Below are 24,569 nucleotides of genomic sequence, written 5' to 3'. Positions count from 1 at the left end.
ACAAAAGCAAAATTATTTAAGGTTGAAAAGACCCCCCCCCCCAAAAAAAAAACTTACATTTTGCATCATCTTTCAAAGCCATATAGTTATGTATAAAGATATATTAAACCAAGAACTATCAATTTCAGTAATTACTGTTAGTAAAAGATGGGGGATTAAAAACAAAAGTCAAAAAATCACATGTTCAGCAGGGACCAGTTATACCTCTCTCAGCTTGCCTATACAATGAGTGCAAGATGCAGCGGTTATAGCCAGCCCATCAAGGAATGGGAATGGTGGATATAAGTGAGCAAAAATTGATTTCTCAGTATTTGTAGTACCTCTCTCTTCAATTCATTTCTTCTAAATCTCTCTCATGCACATTCTCAACTAATCAGCTAGGAACAATGTGAGATTATGATGGTAAGTGTATACAACATTACTATTGAGTTCTTGTGAACTAATGACCTTGTAACCTGTAAGTGATCTTATATTAGGAAATATTCAAGAAATACAAAACAAATTCCCGACTTAACTTTTTAATACAAAGTGGTATCTTGCATTTTTCATTTGTAGATGTAAAACAAATATTGCATGAGTGATAAAATATTTGTACATGTGTGATACTTTAAGTGATAATTTTGTACACAATTGATAAATGTAACTTCTTAAATACAATAGATTGATAAAATTTTACCTGAGCTTCACATGTCAGTTTATACGTATAACATATATGCATAAGATTTTTCAATGAAGAGATGCTGATAGAAAATTTGCAGCTAATTTAATAAAGATTGCAACAAAAAAGACAAGTCATCATGTAACATTCAAATAGATACAATCCTTTAACTTAAACTCTCAAATCCACTGAATTCATATGCATACATTTACAGTCAATATTAAAACTATTTAACATACAGAGAAAAAAAAGAGTTTTTTGGCAATGAATTCTTTATTTAGACATTGAAATAATCAAAAGGTCATCTATTATATAAATCTCACCTGTCTGTTTAAATACATGTATGCCTGTCTAAAACTTTTGACAGAGGCAACAGATTTTCACAAGATCAGTATCGTTTTGAAGCATGGCCATTCGAACGACAAATACTATTACTACGATACTATTCCACTGATTACTGTACACACAATGACCCTTATTCCTGAGTGGCTTCTGGGCCTTGATAAGTGGTGACCTCCGTGTAAAAAACAAATATATCGAAACATTGGCTAAAAACATTAATTCCTTCATCCGCAACTGGGTACTTTTCTACAGGGAGGAGTTGCTTTTTTCACCAATATTTTTAAAAGTCCTCACCTCTTTTCGATTAAGTAGCCCTAATTTAAACCTTCACCTTTTTCGCTTTGGCAATGAATGCAACAACAAAGATATCATATTTTATTGTTTATCATATTCTTCTTCTCTGCAGTACGAGTCCGAGCCTGCCTACCTACTACCACTTTTCTTTTTTTTTTGCTCAACACACACCTCCGGGCACACAGGCTAGTCATGCTGTAAAGAAATAAATCATCAAAAAATGAGATTCTAGAAACAAAATCAATGGTCTGTTACAATACTACACTTAAACTCATATTAACAATGAAATTTTAAGATTAAAAAATGTGTGGATTTTTAAGGTCAACTCATCTTCAAAACTGAAAATATTCAGGCAAATGTAATTATTAAAATGTCGACTGAGTTAAATGTAAAATGCTCTAAATCAGCAACTGCTGGGACTTTCATGCTGAAATTTTTAGTATTCCTTAGTTTTCATGATGTCCATCTGTGGTGTAAGTTACAACAAAATCAGAGGATTTGGAATTCAAAACTCTACATTTCTGAATGATTTGACAAGGATATATTTATATATATCCATGTCAAATCATCCAGAAATGCATATATATTCTTTTATCAAATTTAAGAATGAAAAAATGTGACCTTTTCACATTTAGTCATTTTAACAGTACATTTAAACTAATAAGATTATAGAATATTTTGAAAAAAATAGTATTTACAATAATATATTTAAACAACACTACACTAAGTGTTTTCGCATATGTATCTTTAGATATCCATTTTGTGAAAACGTTGAACCACAAACATCGCATGGAAAAGATTTCTCTCCAGTGTGTATTCGAAGATGTGTTTTTAATGACGAATTTTGTGTAAATGTTGATCCACAAACTTCACATGAATAGGGTTTCTCTCCTGTGTGTGTTCGCATGTGTGTCTTTAAAGAACAACTTTGTGAAAATGTTGATGTGCAGATTTCACATGCATAAGGTTTCTCTCTCGTGTGAGCTCGCATGTGTGTTTTTAAGTACGACTTTTGTGAAAATGCTGAACCACATACTTCACAAGAATAAGGTTTCTCACCAGTGTGTCGTCGCATGTGTGTTGTTAGAGAAGAATTCTGTGAAAATGCAGAACCACACACTTCACAAGAATATGGTTTCTCTCCAGTGTGTCTTCGCATATGTGTTTTTAATGAAGAACTATGAGAAAATACAGCTGCACAAATTTCACAAGAATAAGGTTTCTCTCCACTATGTGCTTGCATGTGTCTTTTTAAGCAATAATTTTGTGAAAATGCTGATCCACAGATCGCACAAGAATAAGGTTTCTCACCAGTGTGTGCTTGCATGTGTTTTTGCAGATACGAATTGCGTGAAAATGCTGCGTTACACACTTCACATGAATGTGGTTTTTCTCCAGTGTGTATACGCATGTGAGTTTGTAAAGAAGAATTTTGTGAAAATGCAGATCCACATACGTCACAGGAATAAGGTTTCTCACCAGTGTGCGTTCGTATGTGCGTTTTTAAATAAGACTTGGTTGAAAATGCTGAGTTACAAACTTCACAAGTATAAGGTCTCTCTCCAGTGTGTATTCGAACGTGGATTTTTAAATCACAATTTTGTGAAAATGATGAGCCACATACTTCACAAGTAAAAGGTTTCTCTCCAGTATTTGTTTGCATGTTCCTTACTCAATAAGAATGACTTTAGTTTTAGTGATAGAATAAGTTTTATATGTGGGTCCGTTTGTTCAAATATTGATTTTATCACAATAAAATTTTATCTCGGTATATAATTTCGTATAAGAAATGGTTTTCAAGAAGAAATTTTTTCCTTCTGCCAAAACACTTATTTACATACATTAGAAGAATAATGCTTTTTCAAGTATGCAATTTTATGAGAAAATATCTTCTGAAAATCCACTGCAAAAGTGGAATTCTTTTCTGTCTTTCCTTTTAATAGGATGAGTTAATTCATTCTTCAATAAGTCTGTTATCTGTAAATAAAAAATGATATTATTAATCAAAAGAGGTTAATGTAATTTGCTTACAATTTATAATAGTCATAATATGCATGTTTAAAAATTGAACACGTCTGATGAATTACAGATTTCTGAAAATATTAAATATGGATTTTCCATCTGACCATGCTTACACAACTAACAGCACAATACATGAAATATAAAAATGCATACATATTGTATTAATAACCATGAATCTGCCGAGTTATTTTAACATTATATTTTAATTTACTTCAGTTTATGTCTATCCACTACACCTCTGCATTGTATTTCCTTCTTTGAATTAAAATTTCCTTTGTATCATATTCATGAATGCTAGAGCTGCATATGTAAAAAACTGATAGCTAGATTAAAGAAAGCAAGTTTATTCAATACTAAAATTAAAAGATCAGACATCCCTTTAATGGCAGTGGGTAAGAAGTTAAAAGTACAACTAGTAATACACAGAGGTTTACACAATTAAGTATTAAACTGCTCAGGAGAAGTGTTATTTTATTTTGTTAATGATCATTTTATATTAAATTTATATACAAAACAAAACTCTCCACTCTAAATAATTGCTTTATTCTTTCGACCAAGTTTTTTCCAAGGTATTTACACATCATTCCATCCAAAAGTATGTGTCATTTCAGGGATGTTATTAAACAAAGGATATTAATCTGCAAATTTACAAATATTATTAGTAGTATCATTGTTATTATCTTATTTTGTTTTTTTCTTTTTACATTAAAATTAATCTAAAACATATCTGTTGACAGAATCAATAATCGATCAACTGTTTACAATTAAGAAAATAATACAAACATTCTTTGACAGAGAGAAGATACGGAATCGTTAACAAAGCCCCTTACACACTCTTCTCATGTTAAAAATCTTTTTAAATAGTAACATGATTATTTAAAAACTTTTTAAATATGGAGAGAGGGCTTTCTTAATTATTCTATTTTGACACCATCTTATTTTGCATACCAACTATTGATTATTTTTAATATTTTATGAAAACATTCAAATAGCATTTTGTCAATTAACAATGAACTACTTAAAATCGGTTTTGTTTTAAAGGAAATAAGTCTTACATTTTTCAATCATTTACAAGGAAACCAATTAAGAAAATATTTAGGAAGATCTACTTGTGTCATAAAAACGTTTAACAGATAGGTGTAAAAAGAAATGCAAATATTTTAAAGGGGTTAATAAAAGGATAGGCGTAAGTAAACTCTAGAATATTAAATTTGTTTACCACAACTTACCATTTATAAAAATAAATAAATCTTGGAGAGTATATGATAAATCTGAGAATGGTATTGCTAATCTGCTGTCCTAGGTCATAAACAAAAAACCTTCTAATAAAGAAATGCATTGTTTATTTCATTTGTTTATTGATAAGTAAAATATTTAAAGAATAATTTTTAAAATTGGGAATAAGGCTGACATTTTTTTCTGAATATGATACTAATAACAATACTCCAAATAGTTCTGATTTTTAGATTTCTGATTCCAATTAATCATCTTAAAACTAGTTTTTGGTTAAATGTCATGATGATACTATTAATTGTATTGTGTTACTTCAAAAAAAAATACTTCAATGACATTGCTATTAGCAAAAATGTAAAATAAGTGACACAAATTCAAATAAAATTGACAGAAGTTGCATGAAGTATTATAATCCAATTGCACAATTTAATGTTTTTATTAATGAGGAGCAACACATAAAATGTTGACTGATAATGACACGACCAATTGCAATTTGCAAGTTTGGTAGATTTTTTTGGTGAATGGAAAAGGAGGGGTTACTGCAGATACAATGGACATACATTTCATCAGACAATGACATCACAGAAAGTAGGCACTGCAACAAAGAAGGTAAAAGCAACTCTATTTATTTTGGGATTACATGTAAGTTAAGAGATGATAATCAGTTGATGCATATGTTAATGGAGACAGAGTAGAATTCAGATATTGAGAAAGATGGCAAAGTTATTGAGATTGTTCATAAGTTTTGCTACCTTGGTTATACTTTTAGAGCACAAAGAATAACTAGTGCTGGTTTGAGTCTTAGAGGTACATTTTGTAAGTTCTGTGAATTTCTGTCATTACAAATCAGCAGAGAACTACTATTGTTAGCTAAAGGATGAGTATCAGCCACGTATACACCTTGTAATGATGGAAGTGATACCCAGCCAGTGAAGATTAAGGATGTACTGCATGGAGAAAATTATGTGAAAATGATACATTTCACTGGATTGGCCAGGCAAAAAAGAGCTTATGTTGTTTTCAATTTTTGCTTAAGACTTGTAAAACTTATCATCCAACACTATTGTAGCCATAGTAATTTAAGATTGTTACATCAACAATGAGAGCAGTCATGTCAGGTACAATAATGCATATTATTAAATTTAATTGTTGTGTAAATGAAATAAAATCCGAACTCAATCACACAAGAATATTTTTTATTTCAAAGCCTATGTTGCTTACAAGGTTTTGCTGGGGTCTTTTACAATTAATGTGAAAATATATTAGAGACCTATACTGTGACTGTTGCTTTTCATTTGTTTTAAATGGTTTCTTTATGTTTTTTAGATATGTTTTATGCTATTGTTTTAGTGTTCGCTTATGAAATAATAAAAACTGTACTTGTTAAGACTTTTAGAGCATATAGAAGTAGTAGTGTTAGTGAGAGTGTTAGAAGTGAATTGAATAAGTTTGAGAAACTGCTACCATTACAAATCTATTGTTTACTAATAAATGAGCATCAATGGGATAATGCATAGAAATTAAATCAAGTCAGCGAGGGTTGCAGATATCTATTGCATGGAGAAAATTGATCTGAACATAATACAATGGAGGAGAAATGCAAGTCTTAGAAACAAACACGAAATTACAAACTGAAGTTATAGCCTAATTACATTGACTCACCGTTCCTCATTAGATCAGTAAAATTAAATGTTAACCCCAGTCAGTACCAAATCAATAAAATTATTTAAGAGATACTGTATGTAGTCAAGCGTTAATATCACCCTAAGCTAATATTGTCAACTTCTCTGACCAGACTATACATACAACTAGGGACTGCTTGTGAATTTACTATTCTCTAGAAACTTCCTTCTTTGAAGGAAGCTGAATTTAACTGCCTAGAGTGAATGTTACTTTAATTTGCAAACTTAAGCACAGTGGTACATGTTACTTCAAATGTAAATGGTTGGATCATATTTCTCTGGATTGGTCGGATAAAAAACGGGTAAGAGAACTATAACTCTGCAAGGTATAATCTCAGTATGTGAAGATAAAAAGATGTATCTGACTAGTTGACTCTGAATACTCCTGTAGTTTAATAGGTATGCCGAATTTGGTAGAATGCAGATATATGGACTTGTGTTTATCAACCTTGAACTGAGAAACTGAACGATAATTGTAACTAAGGTCATGACAATGCTGGAAAACCTGTTTAGGATTGAGGTCCTGATCAAGATAGATGCAACAAAAACTCTAGCAATGCTATCAATCTCTGGGACAAAGGTATAATTTCACAATCAGATAGTTTCTACCTGTATGACTGCATCAGCTCCTCATTAAAGAATTTAACCAAAATTAGTTTGTGATACTACTGATCTGCCCCCAGCTTAAGGGTTAGGAAGTAAAAAAGAAGAAAAAAATAATTTAAAAAGGAAAATTTTATCGGCTGAACGATGGAGAGGAAGTTGTTTACCCAGGTATACAAAAGATGAATAGGATTGTTAATCAATATAACTTCTGGTGAGAGTTTTAATTTCTCAATTTTATTTATTTATTTAATTGTCAGGTGAAAGTACAGAATAGTTAACAAAGAAGCTTCGTCTTCATGTTAAGAATGGCTTTCTAAATAATAACGTTATTTCAGCATAGTCAGTTAGCTGCAAACTATTTAGGAAGCCATCCTTAAAATAGAGGTGATGTTTAATTAACTATTCTATACCAACAGTTTAAACGTAAAGTACTTAAGATCAGGAATTGAATCTGAACAAATGCAGTTGTTGACTTTGTTGTCGGGGACTCTTTTAAATTGCTTGAATATTCACTATTCAGTATTTATAAAATACTGGAAAATGTTTAAAAATTAAATAAAAACATTTTTGCCAAGAAAAATAATTATTATGAGTAATTATTATAAAACGATGAATATATAAGTATTTTTATTTTTTTTAATTTATTTTTTATTAGTTTGTGTTTGAATAATTTTGTTTGGTCACCAACTGACACACACCTACTGCTTCAAATAAATCATTGACATAGAATGTACTAGAAAAACAAAAATTACACTGATTTTATAATTACTAATTTTACTTACCGACATCGTCAAGGTGGAGACATATTGTTGAATGAAGGTATAGAGAAAAATAATTCAAAATACATACATTCTTTTTTTGTAAACAGGATTTAAAAAATTTCCTTTAGTTTTTTTTTTCTCTTATATTATTTTGGCAAACTTTAAAATTATAGTTGGGTAAAGAGCTGTCAAAAAAGTTATATAAAATTGTGTATAGGCAATTAAAAACACAGATTACGAAAAATCAGTTTAATATTACACATTAATAGAAAGAAAAACATATCTTAACACGTTTTAAATTAGGACAGCGCCATATAAAAATAAGCAGAAATTAGTGAGCAGTGACTCTGACACATTTGTAGTCTCGATAATGGCTTAAAAATAAAACAAAAAACTGGTAGAAACCCAACCCAATACATGCTCTGTAACAGTTACTGGGTGGATTTCTACCAGTAATCTGTTTATTTTTATTCTTTGGTCATTATTATGATTACAAAGATATGACTCTATCATGTCGGTCATTTTTTCTTGTTCTCATGTAATGCTCAACACTACTTGTTTTTCAAACAGAATACATGTTTTAAAGTTTATTGTAAAACAAACCCCACATTTTTATTATAAACAAGTTTTATTTAATTATTTGTAAATGTAAGTATATAAATGAATTTCGCCAGTTTTCTGTATTATATGTTTTTTTAAGTAAAACTCTTTTTAGTGAAATAAAATTAAAAGCAGTGGGGGCATATGATTAAATCATTTAATTAATTTTCCATTTTCAAGACTTCAAAAATAAACTTAATTTAGGTAAATATGGCAGCAGTAAAATTTTATTTAGACTTTTTTCAAATTATTGTACATAAATATTTATTATAAAATAATTATAAAATAAAACGTTATAATTATTCTTTTTCCGTGCTTCTACAGAATTTGAACCTAACCAAACGAACTTTTCCCAACTAAAGCTAAAGGAATTAGCCCTATTTAAACTAGAGAAATGAGAGCTTAGCCTGCACTACTCGAACGATGCTAATTTTCCGTTGTCAAATTGTCGTTTATACCTATTTATTCACTTTTAACCGGTGCCCTTATATATATATATATATATATATATATATATATATATATATATATATATTAGGTACGGGCAAAATGAATGCTGATGCTCAAAATGTATAAACATGTTGACCCCTCCCTTTACTTAAAAAATCACCAAAAATCAGGAAATTACCAATTTTAATGAAATTTTCATTATTTATCAAATGATGATCGGGGAATGTATTTTTTAAACAAAAAATACCTTTACTAAAGTTATAGTTTTCAGTAGTAAATAAAAAACGCAAGACTTTATTTTTGCTTTTTTTTATATAAATAAAGCATCGTAATTTGTAACAATAAAAATAAAATAAGATAATTTTTATAGGAACATTACGAAAAAAGCCCATATATGCGTATTAATGAATTCTATATGACTCGAAAAATGAATTCCTCAAACTACCGATATTACCATTAAATTAAGCATTGCTTATTTAATATTTTCCCACAAAAAATTATAATTACAAAAAATATTTCTATTTTTTTTTTAAATTACGGGTTTCGCATAATTTTTATATGCAAGATTTTAATAATTTCCTTGCTCGTAAGAATGTGAAACTTTTGGCGTAATATATTTTTTATATAATATTGAACAATAATTAAGAAAAAAAAATAATTTAAAAGTAGGAACATAGGAAAATAATTGAATTAAAAAATGCAAAAATTAATACAAACGTTCAAAAAAGGAATGTACGGATGTGTGACTGGGGGAGGGAGAAAGAACTTCCTCCCTTTTAATTACATGACGTCATTTTCAGTCTTTCGACTGCCTGAAATTTTGGGCCTTCGTAATTTTCGTGTTTACAAAATTTTAGTTTGTTACGTTTTGCAAACACCAGAAGCACTCGGTTTTGGGCTAATTAATTTATGTTTTGTACGAACAAGGTGTTTTTTTTATTATTATTGTTCTGGGGTAACTGACACCCCTATTCCTGTCTTCACACGGACTCTCCCATCGCTGTGAAAGGCAGCCATTTTGGACTCTCTAATCAGAGATTCCATGCCAGCCTAATCGCTGACATGACTTTACAGACTCTCCTGTTTGATATTGTGAACCCCTAAAATAAGGCCACAACATCTGGCGACGTAGGAATGAAAAAACCTCACAAGGACCCTTTCCTTTTGACTAATAATCAAAAACGTCTATTTTCCTATTTTTCTGACTATACTTTAAATTTTTCTACCAGCTTTGAAAAGTTCAACAAGTTTACTTCTTTTTTTCAACAACAAGAAAAAAAAAGAAAGTTATCGCCAAACCAAAACTGTGAGTAGAAAAAAATATATATTGCTATCCTAATCAATTTCTTGTTTTAAAACGAAATAGATTACATTCTATGCTGGAAAAAAAAGTTATTGGTGAACTTGAATTTACACTTTTGTATTTTTGAACACACGTGTTTCCTATTTTTCTGGTTCAACTTTAAAAAGTTCAACAAGTTTACTTCTTTTTTTCAACAACAAAAAAAAAAGTTATTGGTGAACTTGAATTTACGCTTTTGTATTTTTGAACACACGTGTGGTTAGCTGGCAAGCAACCATTTTTTTCTCTGTCACGGTGAACGAGAAAAATAAAAACAGAAACAGAAAAGTCATTAAACCGACTCTACATAGGACACTTGCATCTAACCCACAATTATTTATTGAAACAAGTTCTACCAACGTGCCAATGTGGATATGTACTGACCATAAAAGCATATTCGAGGATTGTAAAAATACAACTCTATAAAAGGAAAATATTTCAGCAACAACAACAACAAAAGGAAATTAGAAAAATACTGAAATTCGAAACTAAAAAAGTTTATGGACTTCAAAAAAACAAAAAAAAAAAGAGAAAAAAAACCCGGTAACTTTAAAAGATTTTTTTCTCTCTCTGATATTTCTTAAATACTTTTGATGTTGGCAAAATTCTCTGACTTCAACAAATAGTACAGTTATTCACTATTTTTTTTTTCCTTTCATGGAAATTAAACAAAAACTTTTTAAGTATCTATTACATTTTCTGCTAAGATATAACACGGAACTTTTTTTTTCTTTTCCTTCTGTCCCTCCTCATGTGTGAATATTTATTTCATATATCATCTTCATAAAATTGTTTTTTTCTTGGTGAAATTTCTCAGACCTAGAAATTCGGAGACTAGTTATTTTTCAACATGGAAGAACTTTCAAAACAAATAGCTGTTATGATACAGTTGCAGCAAACTCAGTTCTCCGAAATACAAAAGCAAAGAGAAGAAAAAAGAAAGCAAATGGAGGAGGAAAAACGACAAAGAGAAGCAGAAAGGTTCGAAGAAAGAAAATGAAGAGAAGAAAGAGAAGAAGAAAGAAAACAATTTAATGCCTAAATACTTGAAATTCAAGAACAAGCAAAGAGAAAGTTGGAAATATTATCTAAGGTTATATCTAAAAAAGACAGTAGAGAGTCAGACAAGGACGTTTTTTCCCAAACTGCAATCTGGTCAGCGTTGGAAACTTTTCAGTACCGGCCTGATGAAGAATTAACTTTTGAAGCCTATTTCCGCAGATTCGGCGACGTGTTCAGAATTGATTGTAAAACTTGGAGCGAGCAGATGAAGGTTCGTCTCTTACTACAAAAATTGGGAGCCATGGAACATAGTAAGTTCCTGGACTATATACTGCTAAAACAGATGAACGAATTGTCATTTGACGAGGCTGTAAAATCCTTAATGGAGTTATACTGCCCCAAAACTAGTTTATTGCATAAGAGATGGAAATGTATAAACCTGACTCGCAAAGAAGACCAAGACAACACAACATTTGCATCAGTCGTGAACAGGCATTGTGATAATTTTAAATTATCTTCGTTAACGGCCGACAATTTCAAGGTCTTGATTTTTATTCAAGGTTTAGTCTCAACCAAGGACGCTGAAATCAGACGCAGGGCATTGAACACACTCGAAAAGGAACCGGACATTACCCTTCAAAAATTGGCTGAGGAATGCCAAAGAATTATTTCTGAGAAACAGGACTCCAGAAATATAGACGAGGCAAATGTATCATACATCAAGAAAGTGCAAAATAAAAAAACGTTCTTCCCAAAAAGTCAAGTGAAAACCAAACGCAATACTTAGGAAACATACCAAAATAAGCCTTATTTACCACGTCACCCATGCTGAGGATGTGGAGAACTCCACTGGCAGAAAGCTTGTCCCTACCGGTCCCGTAAATGCGATCTATGCAGACGCAATGGCCACAAAACCTCGCATTGCAGAATAAAAGGACCTCGCAAGAGTTACGTCAAAACGATGAGAATTCTAGGGAAAGATGAAAATGTACGGAAGTACGTAATAGTCAAAATCGGGTACAAAAACGTAAAGCTTCAACTTGACAGTGGCTCAGATTTGTCCATAATAAACTATAATACTTGGTGTAAAATTGGCAAACCAAAAATGAGACAAACCAACAGAGTGGCTCACTCGGTAACGGGAGAACGCATTAGGTTTGAAGGCGAAGTCACTACAAATGTAACATTGAAGGGCAAAACATTAATACTAAAAATGTTTGTGTTAAAGAAATCAAATAATCTTTTCGGGACAGACTGGATTCAACAATTTGAACTCTGGGACTTGCCCATGAGCGATTTTTGTCAGAAAATAGACAGCCCTACAGCTGAAGCAAAAAAACTTAAGGAAGACTTGATGGAGTCATTTCCTAATGTTTTTTCGGGCAAATTAGGCTGCTGCACAAAAATGAAGGTGAAGTTCGAATTAAAAGATAACATCACCCTGGTTTTTAAAAAGAAACACAGCATACCATTTGCCTCCATACAAAAAATTGACGAGGAGCTAGATAGACTCATCAAGGCAGGAATACTGACCCAAGTCGACTACAGTGAGTGGGCTGTCCCCACTGTATACGTAAAGAAAAAATCAATGGATATTAGAGTCTGCGCAGACTTCTCGACAGGGTTGAATGCAGCACTAAGGGATCACCACTACCCGCTACCTAGCCCCGAGGAAGTATTTACGAAACTCAATGGAGGAAAAATTTTCTCAAAACTAGATTTAAGCAAAGCATACCTACAAATTCCCGTGGAAGAAGAAAGCTCCAGACTCTTGTGTATTACCACCCACAGGGGACTGTTCAAGTTTAATAGGTTAGCTTTCGGGATCAAGGTCGCCCCAGCTATCTTTCAGCAAATAATCGACACTATGTTGAGCGGCTTTGATTTTTCTATAGGATACCTAGATGACATTCTAGTAAAAAGTGAATCTATAGAAGAACATAAAAGACATGTTTTTCGGGTATTTGAAAAAATAAGTGAGTATGGCTTCACACTGAAAGACACCAAATGCAAATTTTTCCTCAACCAAATTAAATACCTTGGTCAGATAATAGACAAGAACAGTAGACGGCCCGATCCTGAAAGGTCCACAGCGATAAGAAATATGCCTGAGCCACATGACTTAACAAGTTTGCAAAGTTTCTTAGGCTTAGCCAACTATTATTAAGCTTTTATTCCAAACCTGCATACTTTACGTGCACCTCTAAACGAGCTACTTAGGAAGGACAAAGTTTGGGATTGGACCACAGAATGCCAGACTGCATTCGAAAAGCTAAAAAATGTGCTCACATCAGAACTGTTCCTGACCCATTATAATTTGAAACTGGACATAATCGTCGCTAGTGACGCTAGCGCATATGGAATCGGCACATGCATCCTACATAAAATGCCGGATGGTTCAATGAAACCGATAGCACATGCGTCTAGAACCCTACCACCGGTGGAAAAGAATTATTCCCAAATAGAGAAAGAATCTCTAAGTATTATTTTCGCTGTGACTAAATTCAATAGATTTTTACATGGAAGACATTTTAAGCTTCAAACAGACCATAAGCCGCTCATCGCTATCTTTGGTTCAAGAAAAGGATTGCCTACACATACGGCAAACAGACTGCAAAGATGGGGAACAATCCTACTCAATTACGACTTCGAAATGGAGTTTCTACCATCAAAGAAGTTAGGACATGCTGACGGGCTATCCCGGTTAATACCAAAAACTGGAGAACCGCTTGAGGATTCTGTTATCGCATCACTTCAATCAGAGAAGGACTACAGCTTGATTCTTTGTAACACAGTGAAAGAACTTCCGGTTACCCTAGACGACATAAGAAAAGAAGCCAAGAGTGACGATTTTATAAAAGAAACCAAAGCAAAACTGGAATCGGATGAACAAGTAGCAGAAGCTTTCTCAGTGTGCGACCAGGTTCTACTATACAGAGATAGAGTAGTTATTCCAGCGACCCTACATAAAAAAATCCTCAAGCATTTTCACACAGGACACCCTGGCGCCACCAGAATGAAGAGCCTCATGCGCTCATATGTGTACTGGAAAAGCATGGACAAGGACATTGAAGAAAAAGTGAAATCATGCAGAGGATGTGCTCTAGCTGCGAAAGCACCACCTATTCAATTAAGTCCATGGCCCAAAGCCGACAATCCATGGTCACGAATACATGTGGACTATGCAGGACCACTTGATGGACACTACTACCTTATAATAGTGGACAGTTTTTCCAAGTGGCCCGAAGTCTTTAGATGTAAGAGTCCAACTACGGACTTCACCATAAAAACTCTTCATGAGTTATTTGCACGATTCGGAGTGGTCGACTGTTTAGTGTCAGATAACGGCACTCAGTTTACGTCCGGGGACTTTAAAGAGTTCATTAGAGACTTCCAAGTGGACCACATTACAACTCCGACATACCACCCCAGGTCAAACGGCCAGGCGGAAAGATTTGTGGACATACTGAAGAGAGCTTTGAAGAAGGCTAAGGACACGCCATACGAAAAAGCCCTACAACAATTTCTTCAGGTGTACTGCATAACGCCCAATGAAAACACACCATCCCAGATGTCTCCAGCGGAAGTAATGTTTGCAAGGAAAATACGGCCAGTTTTTGATAAGTTATTACCAAAGCAGGTAAAACACACCAAGCTGACGATACCCAAGAAGAACGACATCCCGGGAGAAAAGATATTTTTCCAAATGCATAAAGATAATAGTACCTTCTGGGAGCGGGGAACGATCATTAACAGGATCGGTCGTATGGTCTATATGGTGGAAGGACCACACTCCACACATAAGAAACACTTAAACCAAATTCGCAAACGCACTTCAGACGAGCCAAGTGAAATTCCATCTGAAGAAGAGACGATGGACCTCCTATATGAGGCATTTGATCTGGAACCTCCTCAAACCAGTACGGAAATACGTTGTTCCACTAGAAAAAGGAAGCTGACGGACCCCTTGGAAGTCAACCCTAAGAGAAAAAATTATATTTCAGGGAAATAAATCTTCGGAGGGGGGTGTTCTGGGGTAACTGACACCCCTATTCCTGTCTTCACATGGACTCTCCCATCGCTGTGAAAGGCAGCCATTTTGGACTCTCTAATCAGAGATTCCATGCCAGCCTAATCGTTGACATGACTTTAAAGACTCTCCTGTTTGATATTGTGAACCCCTAAAATAAGGCCACAACAATTATTTAATTCAATATCTTAGGAATTTACTAATTATCTTTGAAATAGACCCAGAAAACTAATATTTATCTTTTAAAGGAGTTTTACAATGAATTTATTTAACTTCAAAATTTAGCTGAATTGGTTAGCTCGCCATGAAAACATTTTCATAACTATTATTTTTTTTTTTTTTTTCACGTGTATAAATATTTTTTTCCGGGTTTGTATTACTGTACACATAGATTCGAAAAAGTTGTCAAAAAACAAATATATAACAAATGAATGTTATCAAAGGCAAGATAAGTTACTTTTCTACCAAACTGGATATATTTTTCGTGTTTTTATTCAATGTAACATGTTTATTCAGCTCGAAAACAATACAGTGTTTACCGATGTATTGGAAAATTCAAGATGGCGTCTGATTCTCTCTTTAACACGGTAAGTTTGTGAAAAGGTGTTATAAATAAAAAACTATACAAAATACTATTAAAAACCCGCCGAATACATGTCAACCTATGTCACGGTAACATATATTGAGCGAGTTTTTAACAGTATTTTATCTGGGTTTTTATTTATAACACCTTTTCCCAAACTTACCGTGTTAAAGAGAGAATCAGACGCCATCTTAAATTTTCCAATACATCGGTAAACACTATGTTTTTCGAGCTGAATAAACATGTTACACTGAATAAAAACACGAAAAATATATCCAGTTTGGTAGAAAAGTAACTTATCTTGCCTTTGATAACATTTATTTGTTATATATTTGTTTTTTTGACAACTTTTTCGAATCTATGTGTACAATACAAACCCTTTTTTTCTTTTGGAAATTAAGTTTAGTCCTTAATCTTTTAAATACAATCAAAAAGTAGTCGAAAACCTACAAAAAAAAAAAAATTATGATAAATCGGCTTTCAAAACTTAGTTCCCCATTTTTGTCCGTACCTAATATATATATATATATATATATATATATATATATATATATATATATATATATATATATATATATATATGGCATTTTCGTGCCATGATGAGTACGTACATAAAGGATTTTCTGTATTTTTGCTTTTTTGTAATTAGGTTGAATTCTGGATAAGAATCCCATATTAAATATACATTGTTATTATTATTATTATTATTATTATTATTATTATTATTATTATTATTATTTACTGAATATGATTTTTTTAAGCTGTAGAGAGGGTGACTTCTCCGTTTATATGCAAAAATGAACGTTGGCGCATTTTGACATCTATATGTAAACGAACAGGAAACATAATTGTTCGGAAATGCCTAATAGTAAAAAAAAAAAAAGAAAAAAAAGTTAAAACTGAACCCCCAAAAGTAAGTAAATCCATGTAACACTTACTTTTTTGTCAGACAATCTGCATTCGAATGACTTATCTGCTTTCAAGAAAGAAACAATATTTGACATTTTTAATATTCAAGATGGCGACCGGAAGAGCTAGTTCGCAGAAAATTAAAGACGAACTTTAAATGAACCATTGAACCATTTCTATAATTTGATGAATATTAAAACTGCAATTATTACAATTTTATTTATCACAATTTTTTAACGCGAAATGGAATATTGGTCTTATAAATATACTCCGCCGAATATAAGAATGTTTCCTTACTAAAACGAACATCCTGGTATGGTTATAAATAAGTTTTCAAATTGGCATAAAATAGGCACGGGCAAAAATGGGCGGGCAAAAATAGAGAGGCCTAGTTTTGAAAGCCGATTTATCATAATTTTGTTGTAGGTTTCCGACTACTTTTTGATTACATTTGAAAGATTAGAGACTAAAGTTAATTTCCTAAACGAAATAAAAAAAAAAAAAAATTGTACACGTGAAAAGAAAAAGTGGTACTAGTGCACTAGTGCAGAGAGTGACCGGACGAAAATAATAACGTTATTATTTAAAAAGCCATTCTTAACATGGGGAGGGTGTTTTGTAGATATTCTATACTTTAACCTTACTATTGAATAAAAAAACATATCACAAAACTTTAATTAAACTTGAAAAATCACTCTCTGACTCTGCACTAGCACCAAAAAAGTTATGAAAATGTTTTCACGGCGAGCTAACCAATTCAGCCAAATTTTGAAGTTAAATAAATTCATTGTAAAAATCCTTTAAAAGATTAATATTAGTTTTCTGGGTCTATTTTAAAGATAATTAGTAAAGTTCTAAGATATTGAATTAAATAATAATAATAAAAAAAAACCCACCTTGTTTATACAAGATACAGCTTAATTAGCCCTCAAAAAGCAAGTAATTAGGCCGTTCGGCAAAACGCAACCGATAACAGTTTGTAAACACGAATCAGCGAATCAAAACGCTGTTTCAAAATGAAGGCATGATAATAAAAGGAGGTAGGGGTGTCAGATTTCTTCTTTTTTTTTCTTTTCTTTTTTCTTTTTTTTCCAGACGGTCATCCATACATTCCTATTCTGAACGTTTGCATCAATTTTTATAATTTTTTAATTTAATTATTTTTTATGTTCCTGTTTTTAAATTATTATTTTTTTCATTATCGTTCGAGATTATATAAAAATTACGCCGAAAGTTTCATGTTTTTGCGAGCAAGGAAATTATTAAAATCTTGCATATAAAAATTATGCGAAATCGGTAATTTAAAAAAAAAAAAGTAATTCTCTTGCAGTATGCTTCCCTCAAAAAGATAATGTAAGGGAAACAATCAAAGGTTTTTGATCAGTGAAAATAGTGAAAGAAATGTGTGGTAAAATAATAATCACTTGAGAGTAGTCTGCACCGGTCTAGGAAATTGCCTCCCTTTGTTTGATATACCGAGTCGCCATCTTGTATATGTATCGTGAGTTCTTCTAGTCGAATAAAACCTAAATATCCTAAAGGTACTCTTTATTCTTGTAATTCGCCACAATTTATTCGACTAGAAGTTATTCAAAACTCATTCAAAACTTATTCAACACAAATTTATTCAAATGGATAAGGTATTGAAACCAGAACGATTCAATCAGGACGCTAATTCAACTGTCGCCGTTAAAGAGTGGAAGTTTTGGTACCGGACATTTAACAATTATTTGGACGTTATTGAAATGCTTGGATTACCACTAAATAAATTGAATGTCTTGTTAGGCAACATAGATAGGACTCTGTATGATTACATAGAACATTGTGACACATACGAAGAGGAAGAGGTTATATGGACACTGGAGAATGTTTACGTTAAGTCTATAAACGAAATATTTGCACGTCATCTCCTGTCTAGTTGGCGCCAGAAACTGGATGAGTCTATCAACCAATTCGTACAAGCTCTGCATGAATTGTCTAAAGACTGTAACTACAAACCAATCACAGCTGAAGTTTATAAGGAAGAGGCTATTCGTGATGTGTTCATCAATGATCTGGAGTCCAATTCTATTAGACAGAGGCTATTGGTGAATAGGACACTAGACCTATAGAATGCTTACAGTCAAGCTCGGTTTCGCGACCTTGCTCAAAAGAATGCTATTGCCTTTATCCAGCAATATTCTCCCGCACCTACTATGTCTGCTGCTGCTAGAGAAGAGGGGACATCTATGGAAGCCACGTTGGCCGCTACAAAACCACAATGTTGCTTCTGTGGAAATCTATGCCACCCACGAAGTAAGTGTCCAGCAAGGCAAGTAACTTGCCATAAATGTTCCGAAATCGGACATTTTTCAAAATTGTGCCATTAAGGCAATTCCAGCACTCATTCAGCTGCAATTCTCAATTTTATTCAGTCAATATCAAATAGTAAGGGCCTTACACTCTCAACCATTTTCTGCTGCTACTGAGTCGGGGTTTAAAGTATCCACTAATTTGTTTCTAAAAGGACATAAACTGAAAGCTCTAATCAACAGTGGAAGTACTGATAGAAGCTTTACAAGCCACAATGTTGCCAAAAGACTTAAGCTGAAGCAACACAGAAGCTTAGGATGAATTCGCATGGCTGCGGGAGCACAGACCACAAAAATTACAAGATATTGTTTTGTGGACCTCAGCCTTCTTGGACGTGGGTACAGGAACTGTAATTTAAATGTAATTAATGATTTGTGTACTGATGTGATCCTTGGTACTGATTTCCAAAAACAACATGAAAAGTGTTGTCATCAAATATGGTGGCAGTAAACCCACATTAACATTCTGTGCCCTCACGAATATCAATGTTGAACCTCCAACCCTGTTTGCTAACTTATCGAAAAATTACAAGCCTATCGCAACCAAACCATGGAGAATCTCAAAGCCAGACCAGCAGTTCATTGACTTAGAAATACAACGGTTATTGAAGGAGGGAATTATTGAGCCAAGTCTATCCCCATGGAGGGCACAACCATTGGTCGTGAAAGAGGATGGAACCATAAAAAAGAATGGTTATTGACTATTCACAAACAGTCAGTAAATATACACTGCTAGATGCATACCCCATGCCCAACATTGAAAGCACTGTGAACCAACTTGCACAGTATAAATACTTCAGTAAAATATATCTGAAAAGTGCATACCAGCAAATCCCTTACATCCCGATGACAGGCGTAATACTGCTTTCCATTCTGATCTTGTAAAAGATACTTTTGCAGCCACGTCAGCATTATCTACTGGATGCGATTAGCAATAAAACTAGCCCCAAAGCTCATGAGAGTAGAGCTTTTTGAACATCACAGAACTAGCATTACACCGCAACCAACAGGGAACAAGTCATAGCAGGAATGGTCTATCTCTGTTGATTTGAGAGTGGAGTTAGGAAAAAAACTCTCAGGCCATGCTGAAGGTATTTATTTCTCTCACACTGAAAGAGATGTGACACCAGGATCAGAAAGTGGAATAAAAATATCGTTCCAGAGGAGAAGCACTCTGACCCTCCAAAATATGCCTGTCGGCATTTCAGTGAGGGTGCCTCAGAGTATTTTAAATAAAGTAACCTCTTCTAAAAGAGAGAAAATAAAGCCTTAAAGGATAAACTTTCAAGAATTGCACAGAACTAACATTGTACTACAATAAACAGGATACAGGTCATTACAGAAATGTTCTAATCCCTGTTGATTCTGTTATACTCGCATATCCCTCCATATTCACATGAATAAACCAGAAAAGCAGCAGCAGCAGATGCGACAACGAAAATAATGGCGATGCTAGGAAAAATCTGTTCGTCGATGCATGTGTTATATAGGGGTTTCATTATTATTTCATTGTTCTTGTTGTTATTAATAGTGAGAGTCTTAGAGTCTTATAGAGAGATGTTGTTGAGAGTCTTATTAGAAGCACAGTCTTGGAGTCTTATTGAGAGTTTTATTAAGAGGGATGTTGTAAGAGAGATGTTGTTATAAGAGAGAGGGATGTTGTTGTAAGACTTAGAGATTGTTCGTTTTATGATGATATTCATATATTTTAAAATGTTCATTACTTAGAAGTGTAGAAGCTCTTGAGTGTCGAGACATTGTATTGAGACTTCTTAGTGTAGATATGAGATGTCGAGACGTGTATGAAAAGACATTTTATAACACAGATATATAGACATATAATAACAATTCACTTTACCTTTTGGTAGAATCACAACACAAAGGCGACGTTTATAAAAACACATGATGGGTTTATTTCTTCTCACGACCGGCCGTGGTTTTCTCATCAAGAATTCAAAGCTTCACATATTAAGTTTCAAAGTGACCGTCTCGCTTCTAGACGTTTGAATTCCAAAACTGCAGACTATCGTCTGTCGTTCTCAAACTCTCTCTCCGTCTCTCCCCTGCTTCTCTCTGCTTAACTCCAAAGTTTTTCTATCTATATCTAGAACTTCCCATTTTCCATGACGTCATACACATGTTAAAACATGTCTCTTCTTTCACGTGTTCTGGACATGCGTGTCCAAAACTTTTCCTATTTTTACAAAAGGAATTTTAACCTATATTCTCAGTAACCTATATTTCCAATATGTTAAAAACGTGTTTATTAAATTATCTTGTAGCTGCATTCTTTCAATTGAATTTTCATAACAAAATTGACAGTGCACATTCTTTTCTTGAAACTATTTTATCTCTATTCTAAACAAATCGTTTGTTTTACATTCCATTCTCTAATTCTCATACGTAATCTATTTCTAAACCTAAATTACGAGGTTCGAATTTCTCCTATGCTATTTCATTTCCATTTTAACTAAATATCTCTATTTTTATACTTACATGAAAAGGGGACAGCCCTTATCATGTAACACATACAATGCAAATGAACTCACTAGATACACACGATAACTTCAAGCCCATTTTTTCATATACACACATCAATAGAATAGCTAAGACATCACTTCAACCAAGAAAAACGCCAGATAAGGCCGCACAGTAAAAGAAAAACCAAAATACAAAACACAAACATTGCAGTAAATGCAACTCAGGCAGCATAAAAACACAAATAATTATTCCAGGAAACACTGCAACAATACAACACCTACTAGGCTACATTCATAACTTTCTCAGCTTCATATCGATATAACACATGCATACATACATCAAACAGACGATTCCCTACAGCGCGTTAAACCACATAAAACAAACACATTTAAAACGCAAAACTCAAGCCAATGATCAAAGTTCTGTTTGCCTTCACCTACGTCCGCGCCACCACTATAAAAACGCCAGCCTGAGCGACAAACAGTCAGTCGCCCAGAGTCACAGCAAGTCGACTAGCATGGGATAATTATCGGCTCCGCCAGATCCCCCCCCCCCCGACGTTAAACCCACTTTCGCACGCATCATCGATCAATTTCTCCACTTAGAAGAACCAACAGCGAGAATTAACATTTTCACTTCTTATTTCATCACAATTTCATATTAGCGCCCGAATTTTCTCCCCTAAGAAGTTACAAACATTAACTTTATGCCAAAAATCTTCTTTCCTGAACATTCTCACATCCTTACGAACTTTGAACACTTTGTTTTTACTTTCTCGTTGAGTTTGTTTTTTATAAATAAACGATTGAGAAATCAATCATTTAAAATTTAAACATATATTGTTTGTCTGGTTCCTTCTTGCCACCATACGCTTATTCCTAATATAACAATTCCGTTCAATTCCACTGAGTGCTGGTCTCCCCTTCCAACTGTTCCAGCTGCTTTCCAAGAGGGTTCGATGCAGTCCCAACCTCTAAATCCCGATATAGTGCCTTTCTAGACTGGGTGAGGTCAGAAAATCCTGGCAGCCCACAAATGCAACCTGGCATTCATTCAAGAACTGCGGTTGGTCTCTGTTGTATTATTCCGTTGTATTTGTTAGGACGAATAAGTAAACATAAAGGAGAGATAATGATGAGTTCTTTTTAGGGTACAAGAAGCCATTTTTATTATATTCCAAGGGACGTAACTTGTAAAGTTAAAAATACAAAACAAGATGATATAATCCATATCTTGACATCTCTCTTACATAAAGGAAATGTTTGATCAAGCAGGGTTTGCTGGAAGAGTTTTCGAATATGAACCTCTTCTACAGGTCGCATCTTTTGGGTTTTTTTACAATACTACCCGATCTTGTGGTTGCTTCAGATGGTTTATGAGTATTGGACTGTGTTATATGTGCAGGACTGTATGTTTCTGCAGATGAGTTGCAGATGCTTTTATGCATATTGGGAGTTTCTGCAGAATGTATGTCTGAAATATTGGGTGATGTAAGCTGAGTATGATGTGAGGGTGTATTATGTGTAAGTGACTGTGTCGTATTAGAGGTGTGAGCAACTTTCTTGCGATGCATGTGGCTTCTGCGAAGAATCTGTCCTGATGGTGTCTCGACAATGTAGGAATGCGGTTCAGCGCAGGCTTGTCTGATGCCAGTTGGAGTCCATTAACTCGTGTCTGGATCTTGTACCTACGCTTATTGTCCTGCACTAAGATTAGGGAGTCATTGTTGATATATATTCAATTGCTATAGGGTTATCTGCCCCTTTCCAAAACCCTTTTACTGTGGGGATTCTCTCCCCTTTTTATTGTGACTCTTCGGTGCTCAATGTTGTAAATAAAATACACACACATTGTGTGCGTCTTAGTATTTCGTCAAACAAAATGTGTTCATAATAATTTTTAAAACCTTTCTGGATGTCGCAGGCTCCGGTGATGAGGTATGTGTCCCCACATTTTTATTAAATGACTTCCACTCATTTTTCAACATTGGTTATGGACCCAGTCTACGTGATAACGTCTTGAAAATAATAGTGAAGCAAACACGTGTGGTAATTTTTCGCCATCTTGGATTTTTTTTTCTTGTCGTCGAATTTTTCTGTCTTGTTTTTTTTTCTTTTAAGTTAAATAACAATGGAAAAAAAACTAAGCAACTTGGTTCCACTAAATGGTTCAAACTTATAATACCTGGAAGGTCCGATGCGAAATGGCATTAATTAAGGATGGACTATGGAATATAGTTAATGAAACAGAAATTGTTCCGGATAAACGAAATGAGCCAGCATTCCACGTGAAATATTTATCGAGAAGAGACCGGGCTCACTACTGTATTTAATTGGAGACCCTGACGACCCTGCAGTTGTGTGGAAGAAATTGGCAGACCAATTTCAAAAGAAAACATGGGCAAATAAACTAGCGCTGAGAAGAAAATTATACTCCCTTAGATTAAAAGACGGCGACTCTGTCCATGAACACATAAAGACTATGATGGAATTATTTGACGAATTGGCTGTCATTGGCGATTTCATTGACGAGGAGGATAGAGTTGTTCACCTTCTGGCTACTCTCCCAGACGATTATAATATGTTGGTAACAGCACTTGAAGCAAGTCAGTACGTTCCTAAATGGGTGTTAGTGACTGAACGCTTGTTGCATGAAGAAAGCAAAATTAAAGAGAGGGAAATTAACAGTACGGAATTGAAAGCCATGACATCAAAACATCATGTCAACAAACGGGGACCTAAATGTTTTCACTGTGGAAAAAATGGACATATTAAACGTGACTGCCGTTTACTTGAAACAAAGAATGTTAAGTCGAACCCTCCAAGAAAGAAAGTTTTCTTTACTAAGAAAATACAGGACAACTCCAGCGACTCTGGTGAGGGTGAGTGTATTGGACTTTTTACACATCATGCATTATTGTCTAATGGAAAAAGGAGTGATTGGATTGTGGACTCTGGAGCCACATGTCATATGTGTAGTGATATTGAAAAATTTTCTAACTTTCGAAAATTGGATGTAGCTGAGGAAATAACCCTTGGTGATGGATTCTCAGTTGAGGCAATAGGAACAGGAACAATAGAGCTAAAAGTGGGTGTACCGGATGGGAAACACCAGAAATGCAGGTTGTATGAGACCTTATATGTTCCTAAATTGTCCTACAATCTTTTGAGTGTGTCCAGAGCCACTGAATCTGGAAAAACCTGTATCTTCAGTGACTCAAATT

The 24,569-nt window shown here is 33.7% G+C and overlaps 1 protein-coding gene across 1 annotated transcript in view; it reads right to left on the bottom strand.

Moving 5' to 3' along the window:
* Positions 1-912: 912 nt before the first annotated feature.
* The window catches only part of LOC145242889 (uncharacterized), a 78,853-nt gene continuing 55,196 nt past the window's right edge, over positions 913-24,569 (bottom strand). Inside the window, exon 5 of the mRNA XM_080105997.1 lies at positions 913-2,961. Coding sequence (XP_079962123.1) covers positions 2,013-2,961 — 949 coding nt within the window. The 3' untranslated portion in view covers positions 913-2,012. The remainder of the gene's footprint in view (positions 2,962-24,569) is intronic.

Source organism: Euprymna scolopes, chromosome 21 (genome assembly GCF_053919585.1).
Source record: "Euprymna scolopes isolate OS-2025 chromosome 21, ASM5391958v1, whole genome shotgun sequence".
In the NCBI taxonomy this organism is placed as follows: Eukaryota; Metazoa; Mollusca; class Cephalopoda; order Sepiida; family Sepiolidae; genus Euprymna; species Euprymna scolopes.
This window is presented reverse-complemented; position numbering and strand designations above follow the sequence as displayed.